At 35.1% G+C, this 10,490-nt stretch overlaps 1 protein-coding gene across 1 annotated transcript in view; it reads right to left on the bottom strand.

Moving 5' to 3' along the window:
- OCIAD1 (OCIA domain containing 1) overlaps positions 1–10,490 on the bottom strand; it is a 27,602-nt gene that overhangs the window by 1,622 nt on the left and 15,490 nt on the right. Inside the window, exons 7-9 of the mRNA XM_007949439.2 lie at positions 9,661–9,796; positions 9,034–9,209; positions 4,710–4,862 (exon numbers count right to left, since the gene is read on the bottom strand). Of these exons, the coding sequence (XP_007947630.2) occupies positions 4,710–4,862; positions 9,034–9,209; positions 9,661–9,796 (465 nt within the window). The remainder of the gene's footprint in view (positions 1–4,709; positions 4,863–9,033; positions 9,210–9,660; positions 9,797–10,490) is intronic.

The following is a 10,490-nucleotide window of genomic DNA, read 5'->3' as shown; positions in this document are numbered from 1 at the left end:
TCCCCTCCCACCCCTAGTAACCAACAAATAAATATTTTTTTTAGAATTTGTTTTTCCCAAAAAACATAATAAAAAAACCAGTCAAGTCTTCATGTGGTTAATTCAACCTTCTCTCCCATGAGCAATACTAATGAAGAACGTGATCTCCAATATTCATGGATTTTAGAGGAGACTGTAATTTGAATCATGTTCCTCTGCTTTGTCTTCTACACAGCCTTTATCTTGAATGAAACTCTTCAGAAGACCAAACTGATCATAACCAGGTGAAGAAGCAGTTCTCAGTGTGGACTAAGAACCTAAGACCCTTTCAGAGACTTCCTTTTAGAGTCTATGAAGTTAAAACTGTTTTCATTATTATTCTGTGACATTACATTACATGCCCTTCCCCTCATCTTTTGGCTTTTCAAACCTTGTTCTCCTTCGCTCATGAGTATACAAGAGTTTTCCAAAAGCCAACATGATGTGTGATGACATGACTGCTTTGACAGCTAACAGAGTATGTGTTAAAAATTTCTCATTAGCCTTAATTTCTAATTTGGTAAATTTCAATATAATTCTTACAAACAAAAACATTTTTTCTCTTTTTTTCTTATATAACTGAATTTTTTATTTTAACAGAAATTTTTTTTTGTTTTTTCCCTTCACCCAAGTTAAGTTAACATGTGTCTACCCTCTAGGCAGTGATTTACCCTCCAGTTCCCACCTACCCCTAATAAAAAATTTTTGGAGTTCGCAATAATTGTTAAACTATAAAGAGGTCCAGAGACCAAAAAGTTTAAGAACTCCTGCATTAAGAGTTCATGCTATCAATAAAGGCTGAAATGGGAAGATTAAAATTGTACATTGTATACTTTGATGTACTCAAAAAATAAATCACATTTCATGGGAAGTAAAACTGCAAAAGTATGGAAAAAGTTAAGTGAATTTGGAAGGAAGAATGGGCAATCTACTTCTGTAAAGATTTACTACCTCGGAAGCCCAAAGGGGGTTGCTATGAGTTGCCAGGTTAAAATACAACAGGTTTCATGGCACACAGCAGTATCTTAAAAAGCAAAAATGATTAAACTATTTTTATATGATGTCAGGAATGTCATTTTTCACAAAAACTTAAAGTGACTATATCTGTAAGATACTTATTTTGGTTACCAAGTGCTGCTCTGACAGGAATATACCACAAAAGGGAAGGCTTGAACAAACAGGAGTTTATTCTTTTACAGTTTTGGAGGCTTTAAGTCCAAGTTCAAAGGGCCAGCCTCTAGGGGCTGAGGTAAAAGCCCCTCAACCCTGGGCTTCAGCCTCAGCAGCCAGCAGCTGAGTGAAGCCAGCAGCTGAAACTGAAGGCTTTTCTTCACTCAGTTGCTGGCTGCTGAGGCTGACAAGCCCAAGGTTGACAAGTAAAATGGCATAGCCCCAATGTTACCAAACAACATTGTTGTTGTTGTTATTTTGCCGTCGAGTCGGCCCCAACTCATAGCGACCCCTCCTTGGGTTTTCGAGGCAGTATCACTACGGAAGTAGGATTGCCCAACCTTCCTTCCGAGGAATGGCTGGTGGGTTTGAACCGCCAGCCTTCTGGTTAGCAGTCATAGCAGGCCACTAATTCAAGTCCACAAGAAGTCCCAAGATTGGCAGGGCATGGCAGGCTGTTGATCAACAACTTTGCTACATGCAGGGTTCAAGCGTGCCAAAAGGCTAGAGACCATTCCCAAAGCTGTTTCTTATATACAGGAAACAGACCACATCCCTAAAGCAGCGACTCAGTTGCTCTAACAGATTCCACCATGGAGTTAATTACCAGTCTCATCCATCTGCCCAGCCACTTAACCAGGCCTAGCCACGCAACCAGTCCCAGCCAAGTTGACACACAAACTTAACTACCACGATACTATTAATGGAAAAGTGATAAATTCTATTTTTTTCTAAACAAATGTACTTAAAAAAAAAAGGTTATCATGTGTCACTCACTATTCTAAATGTTTTGTATACATTAACTCATTTGATTCTCATGACAACCCTGTGAAGAAGGTACTATTATCATTCCCAGTTCATATATGAGTTGTCTAAGGAGCTCTGGTAGCATAGTGCCCAAGGCACTTGACTGCTAACCAAAAGGCTGGTGGTTCAAACCCACCAGCCACACCTCGGAAGGACGATGGGGCAATCTATTTCATAGTAATATCGCCTTGGAAACCCAAGGAGGGGTCGCCATGAATCAGGTCCGACTTGAGGGCACATCACAACAATAACAACAAGGCAATTGTACTTCTTTGTATTAAACAAAGTCCTAAAAAGGTGTATATAAGTCAAATTATATCTGAAAAGGAGTGATTCACTAACTCTGAAGAGAAATTTTATCTTTTCAAAGCAATGTTTTTACTGAAACATTGATTTATCTGTTTAAGACAAATAGTATTTTAAAAATGTAAATTATAAATACATTATAAATCAGACACTATTTCTAAAATCATTTGTTAAAATCTCAAATTTAAGAATTACTAAATGATTCGTAATTTCCCTCCATAAGATATAACAAAACTTTCATGAAACTTTCTGACCCTGTGGTTTAAACTGTACTATCAAGTATAAAACACACAAAAAAGCTTTCTTTTCATAAAGAAAACAAAAATTGATCACTTCACATTATTATGTCCTATCATGAAACTTCAAAACTATTCAGTCAAAACCATAAATATAAAAAGCCAGCAAATACCAAAGAACCACAGTTCTTTTTCTTAAGTCTATTCCTATAGGTCTAACCAAAATATTCCATTTCTGATCTTTCAGTTCAAGGCACTACTGCTGTACAGACAAATAATAAAAAGATGAGAAAACTATTACTCCCTGCTCTGACAGAGCTTCCAGTCTAAATCATCAAGTCATTTAGCAGAACAAAGTGCCGATATGAATGACTCTTTACATGTTACAGAGTAAGGGCTACTGGATGCCTAAGATTTATGCTAAATATTTTTAAAATAACAAATATTAGACAATTTTGTAGATGACAATTCTATTTCAAAGCTATTCTTTTTCACATCAGTGATATCATAAAGGTATTATGTATCTATCATTGTTATAAAAACAAATTAGAATTCTAAATGAAAGCAATCATTAACAATAAAATAAAAATAAGCAACAACCATCATCAAAAATATTAAGGATTTACATTAAAAAGTCCAGGTTTACTGGTCTGATAGAGCCTGTTGAGATCCCCGAAACTAATGGTCCCTAGTTACCATTCAGGTCTGGAATTGAATTCACATGGGTTCCAACGAAACAACAAATAGGCATACAGAGTGAACAATTACACCAGGCAGATACACTCCTTAGAGTATCAATCATAGGAGAACAGAGGGCAATGTTTGCACCGGGAGACAGGAATGCATAGGAAAAAAGGTAAGTAACTACAGGGAAGAAGTGGGAAGAGAGCTGTTAAATTGTGGGGAATTGCAGTCAACGTCATGAAACAAAATGTGCATGAACTGCTGTATGGGAAGTGAATTTGCTCTGTAAACTTTCACCTAAATAGCAATAAAAATTAAAACCAAAAACAAAAAACCGACAAACAAAAAGCAAACCAAAAAAATTAAGTAAGTAAGGATTTGTATGTATTTTTTGCATTCCTTGCAGCATACGAATCTCAAGAAAGGACTAAGGACCTACTCCTTCCTTCAATTTTTACAACTGTAAATAGAAAACCCTGAAATAATGATATAATCTCTAAACTTTCTTGAGAGAAATCATAAAACTCTATATTGAAATAGCTGTAAAGCTCTATCGAAAATTCACTCTTCTCTTACAGGGAAACTTCTTTTTTCCCCCAAGACTGTCAAATCTTATTATTTTATTTTTAAATTTTACTGTGCTTTGTGTGCAAACTTACATAGCAAAATTTGTTTTACATTCAACAGTTTGTGTACATTTGATTTCATGCCCCAATTACCATCCCCGACCATAGTAAACTCTCCTCCCCTCCTGTGACTAAGAGAGGCCCTGTGCCTCTCTTAACTATGCATTCCTGTCTGTCCAGCTTTCCCTCTATGGGAATGCTGCCCTTCTGGTGCCTTTACAGGGAAACTTCTTTGTTAGAAAATTTTACTTTGAGCAATGCATATATTGTCCAAAAGGGCTTAAAATCAACTATGATTTCCTACATCGCAACTTAAAATGTATAATCCATTACAAAGCAATACTATTGTCAAAGGAAAAAAAAAGCAAAATCCTTCTTTTGGAAACTCCTTTAAAGCTCGATTGCAAGGCATATAACTCTATTTCAATTTTACAAATGTAGACTAAAATCAATCTTATTACTTAATCATGATACTGTTGTTCTGCCAAAAGTGGCATTACAGCTCAATTATCAACGTCAGCTCACCAGATCTGACTTTACGCAAAAGATGCATAATTAGGGGAAAAAAACAGATTCCCCAAGGTCACTTCTTATAAGGGCAAAAGAGTCAATGAATATATAATTTCAAACTGCATCAGAAACTAGTCGTACTGTCTTAAGTCATACTACTATTGTAACTCCATTATTTTATAACACAGAATGGTCCTTGGAACACTTTAAAAATGCAAGAACTGATAAATGTGTAATCTTTCTTTTATTTTGGTTAATTACAAGGAATTAAATCACACATTAACTAATGTTTTTAACTAGTGTTACAGTTTTAATTCTATAAAGTAAAGTGATTTATACTAAACTGTCATACCTTCTTTTTTTGGCATTCTTTCCTGCATAGGCCTGACTGAGGGGTCAGTCTTTTGTGTTAAAGTTACTTCATAAGACTCTCTGTTCTTATTCCTTAATTCCTCATATGTAATATTTTTTCTTTTAGGACTTTCTTCAATGTTGGGATCAGGTCCTAAAACAACAAACAGTTAATATGTGGTGATAAAAGGTTTTGGATAAATCCAAAGCAACTAAATTTTGCAAATGCTGCTTGCCTACGATCAAAATAGATTTAGAGATCACATTATTACCACCATTTGAAAGTTACAATATTTTCCCCAAGATAATTAAAACACTAAATTCTACTTTAAATTCCACTTCCAGGCTTTTATTTCTAAAACTTGACATCAGTATCAAAAACTGAAAAAATTAATCAAGGCCAGGAAAAGAATGGATATTATAATAAATAATAGCATAATTTAAAATCATGAAAATGCCACTGTTTTAAATTGGACAGTTATTCATACTGTGCACGGAATTAAAGAGAAATATATTCTAGTGGTGACTACTGAACAAAATTTGACCAAGTGTAGTTTTTATGCAGTAATATTTCCAGTTAAATGATGCTATGACCACAGTCTATATTCAAGCAATTCCAACTATTTTTAAAAATTACTGTTCCATTTCTGTACCGAGCAAACATACTGGCAAATTACTACTGAGAAGTATAAAACACAGCCTTTAATTTTAGTGTGCATCATTTTCACTTCGGTCTACTGGATGCAATACCTAGGGAGAAGAAATGCCAACTATACTTTGTGGCTAGGAACCACCATTTATTCTTCTCTCTCCTGATGGTCAGAGTCAAATTATGAACAATATATACCATAAAAGAATCAAATACTGATGTTAAACAAGAAGATGGTTATCCTTAATTTTGGGTGACAGGACCAAATATTGAACAGTTTCTAAAATGAACCACCAAGCTAAAAAGGCCATATAAATATTCATGCAGAAATTAACTAACAAAACAGTCAGTCAACTACTCAACTTACAAAGTCTTTAGTACCACACTAAAATAGTACCAAAAGTATTATTTTTTCAAAAAGGTTTTCAATGAGACATATAAAATGGGTATATCATTTTAATGTAATCATTATTCATTAAAAATATTTTTAGGAAACATCTTTTGTAAGTGATACTATTTTGGAATTCAACAGTAAGGTCCCAGTGAATAATATGAATTTTCAAAGCAACATAACTATCCAGTAGATAATTTTTCAACCTTAATCTTTTATTTTGCTAAAATGTAAATTGCAGATTCAAAGCAAACAGGATTTAAAATTCTATTAATTAATTCTATTATACCACAGTTGAAAACTAATTTTTCTGGCTAAAAAATAAGAAAATTATAACCTTCTATTATATTTAAGAGCACTTTACATTTCATGTACATTATAAGAGTAATTGTTGAGCCAATGTCCCTTCACCAGAAATTATATTTAAAAACTTTTAACAGAGATAACATGTAGTAGATCAGTAGTCAGTAATCCTGGCTCTCACCACCATTCTGGCAACACTAGAGATGTCCTTGGGCAAATCACTAAGCCTTTTTAAATCTTGGTTTTCTTAAATGTGAAATATGGAAATCTGAGTAGATTATCTCTAAAGTTCCTTCCAGTTCTAATACTTTCTCTTACCCAAAAGGAAAATATTTTATTTTGAAATTCTGTGACACACAATGAAAATGTAACTATAAAGAAGATTAGCAAGAGTTTTTTCCACCTTTAAAAGCCAAACTAAAATATTCTGCACTTTATGTATAAACAAAACAAAAGAATAGAACAAACCCAATGCCAATTCCAACTCACTGTGACCTTATAGGACAGATTAGAACTGCCCTACAGGGTTTCCAAGGCTGTAAATCTCTACAGAAGCAGACTGCCAAATCTTTCTGCCACAGGTGCTGGTGGGTTCAACCTGTTTCACCTGCATTGTGTAGGGGTATGATTTATTACTTTGGTGAGGTTATAAAGAGCTGGAAGGAATAAGAAAATGTAAAATAGTACTGACTTGTATCTAACTGTAATAAACTATTACATAACAGCTATGAGGGCGGGCTCTTGACTTTGAAAGATGAAAAACCCTGAACTTCTATAAGAGAATGCAGAACTAAAAAGGGAAGGTAGAGCTTAAACCAAAGAAAAGTGTCCTGGTTATGAGAGGACAGCAGCTAGGGCAAAGCAAAGGAAGGTCACTGCTGGCCCATGTGGAGAGCAGCAGAAGAGTGATTAGCTAGGAGAAAGAAAAACAAAAACAACCAAACCCACTGCCGTTGAGTCAATTCTGACTCATAGCAACCCCCAGCAGGTCTCGGCAATAAATCTTTACAGAAGTAGACTGCCCTGTCTTCCTGCCATGGAGTGGAGTGGCTGGTGGTTTTGAACCACCACGCTTCTGGTTAACAGTCAAATGCTTTAGGCACTGAAAAAGAAAAACACCAAACTCACTGCCACCCAGTCGGATCCGACTCAGAGCGACCCCTCCTTAGGTTGCCGAGGCAGTATCACTAAGGAAGTAGATTGCCCAACCTTCCTTCCGAGGAGTTGCTGGTGCGTTTGAACCGCCAACCTTCTGGTTAGCAATCAGATGCCTTAGGTACTATGCCACCAGAGCTCCCTTTGGCACTGAAGGTCAGGAAATAGAGCAGTGAGCAGATGGACAGCTGCTGTGAAGGTCCTAAGACATGCAAATATGGGTCTTGCCCTGGGGTGTGGGCAGATATCAAAGGGTTTTTTGTTTACTTACATGTAGAAAACAAATTATTTAACATGGGATTTCTATTGCAAATGGAAGGAGGGATGCAAATCATTACAAAGAGTCAGTGAATTACTAGAATACAAGTAGAATGAATTTGACCTTGTGAGTCTGGGAAAATGAGACATAGTGAGGAAGAAGAAAAGACAATGACTTTAACCAGTTTTTCCTAATCTGTCACCTCACTCCTTCCCTTTCTAACTGAATGCTTTTGCTTCCTACCTTATAGGGGGAAAAAATTGAGGATTAAGAACTCTCAATCCCTTTCATCCAAAATTACAAATCTCTTTAATTATCTTTATTTCCATTGTTTCCTGTTTCTTCTTCCATCTAAGGTTAATAGCCTTCCTTTTCCTTTGCTCAAAAGCAGGACTATCCAATATAACTTCCCACAATGATAGGAATGTTCTATGTCTTCACCAACCAACACAGTAGCCACTAACACTGGAAAAGCTGCCAATGCAACTGAAGAACTAAATTTCTTATTTTAATTAAGTAGCTGCATATGGTTGGTTAGTGACTACTTTATGTCCTGACCTCCTAGAACTCTTGCATCCTCTGGAACCTTACTTGACCTATAATCGAGTTTTCTCTCTCTGTTGTCTTTAACCTACATATAGATTTAAATCTCTCCCATCTTAAAGAAGCAAAATTATTTCCTTTAACCTTGTGTGCACCCCACAGTTACTGGCTTATTGCCTTGGGTTCAGATGTGTTTCAGAATTCAGTTTTTAGAAAATATTATAATACTTATCTCCTATATCACTTAACGCCCATCCATCAGAGGCTTGAAGAAGTCATTCCCCTAGAGAAATCTAGGAGAAAAAAATTATACTAAGATAAGACTATATAAATAGGTTTATGTCACTTCAGGTCAGAGTTTGCTGCCAAATGAGTTCAGATCAGCTTTCATCACAAATTATTCAAAAAAGAGAAAGAAAGCTTTTCCAAACTTTTTGGATTTTAGGATCTCAGATAAGGAATTGTGCATCTGTACTTCCTATTTCTAATTTCTCAAACTTTCATTGGTACTTAGTTTGAAGAAAGACAGGACACTAACCTTTGTTGAGGGCCTACTGCTTGTTAGGCACTGCCATTGATTATTTCATGTATTTACAACAGTTCTTTAAAATAACTATTACTATCTCCATTTAGGAGATCAAGAAACTGAGGGGATCACAAATCAGAGTTATTTGTCCAAGGTCACACAGCTAGCAAACGCCAGGCATGATTCACATCCTGACCTTAACCTCACTTACACTGAGAGATCTTCAAATAGACTGAGAGTTTCTCAGAGAGTAGAACCAGATCTTATTCATCTTTATTTCTTCTACATCTAGCAGAGTACCCAACAACTACTGGTCCTCAAGAAATGTTGAATGAAGGAAGAAATGAATGAACAAATGAATGAGTGAATGAATGAACATGCTGAGTTTAGGCTGATGGTGGAACATACAGGTGATATCCAGAAGAAAATTTCATCAAATAAAGTTTATACATACGTTGGACCATAAAATGCTGAAATTCATTTCAAGAGAAGTTTCTACCTTGGGCAATATGATCAGTAATACCAGTGGGAGTAGATTCATTCATGGAAGCACTGAATGGAATTGGCTCATAATGAGGAAGCATATCTTTTTCTATGTTGTCTGCTGCTGGGGATGTCACAAAAGATGGTTGACCACTGACATCTGAGTCATATTTTGACTTCTGAGAATAGTGCCTGGAAAAAAAAAAATCATACTACATAAGAAATACGAATCACTGCTTAAACCTTATATAAAGAAGTCTATTAAGGTATAAAAATAAGTTACTTTTCCAACAACAGAAGCATTAAAAAGGTTGAATTTTGTTAAGTGATGAGATTGATAAAATTTGGGAACTCAAGAGAAAACTCCAAAATACAGTAATCAAAGGTATTTATTTGCCTAATCAAATCAAGATAAAATTCTTTATTCTGAGACATATATTCCCAGTAGGATGGAAATCTAGATTTAAAACAATGGTAGCCAAGTCTTGCTCTACTTTTTAAAATAGAATTAGCTTTAACCTAAGGCAAAATGGCAAGTTTCCAACAGTAATATTTCATGCCCTGAATGTGGCATATTTGTTTCTTTACAATGTATAAGCTAAAGTTAAAAAAAACACTAAATAAAGACCAGAGTCTGGCCTACCCAGCTGGTGAAGATCGCCGTGCCTGTCCGGATCGTAAAGCCTCTCCAAGAGGGGAATTCTCGAGATTCTTAAACTTCTCTTGGCAAGTTTTCACGTAAGAAAGCTTTCCAGCAAAGTATCCCATGATACAAGCAACTAATTTGTAAGGGAAAAAAAAGTGTGAACATGTGATTCAGTGTGCCTTTTTAGACAAAAATATTTCTAAAACAGTATTTTTAAACAGTGTGGTTCTAAATATGTCTTTGGTTTGGAGAGACTGAGATTCCGGAAATAATGGTAAAAGTACCACATTATATCAAGCTCACAGTTTACAGAGTCTGTGAATGTAGTTCACTTCCCAAATAAAAAAAAAATAAGTCAAAATACAGCTGCTATCACACATATCAATTCTAAATTTACTATTTTCCTTAGTATACACAGCAAAGATGTAACGGAAAGAATAATGAATGAAGAATCAAAACAGAGTTCTAGGTTCTAGCCTAGTCGTGGAGATTTTTGCCATTTCTCTTCCTATAAAAATCATTTGTCCAGTCAATTTCATGAGATTGTTTAAAAATAGGTACAACAAATCCTCTAAAATAATTATGAAGTACTACATAAAGGTGGCTATTGTATCATACATCTGTTTCTATATAAAAGAAAGGTTACTTTGAAAGATTCATGAAAAGCCTTCATGATTCTTTCCTGAGGTTATTTAACTTCCTTTCTATTTACCATATTACAAAATAAAGTTGGGCTAATTTTCAAATATACTTTAATTCATCAGACTATCTAGACAACTTTCTCTATAGACAGATCAAGAGAATTTATTTTTAAGTACTACATGTTT

The sequence above is a fragment of the Orycteropus afer genome, unplaced genomic scaffold, assembly GCF_000298275.1.
Source record: "Orycteropus afer afer isolate SDZICR_OR568_19922 unplaced genomic scaffold, OryAfe1.0 scaffold00246, whole genome shotgun sequence".
Lineage (NCBI taxonomy): Eukaryota > Metazoa > Chordata > Mammalia > Tubulidentata > Orycteropodidae > Orycteropus > Orycteropus afer.
The sequence above is the reverse complement of the archived record's forward strand: the minus strand, read 5'-3'. Positions and strand labels throughout refer to the sequence as shown.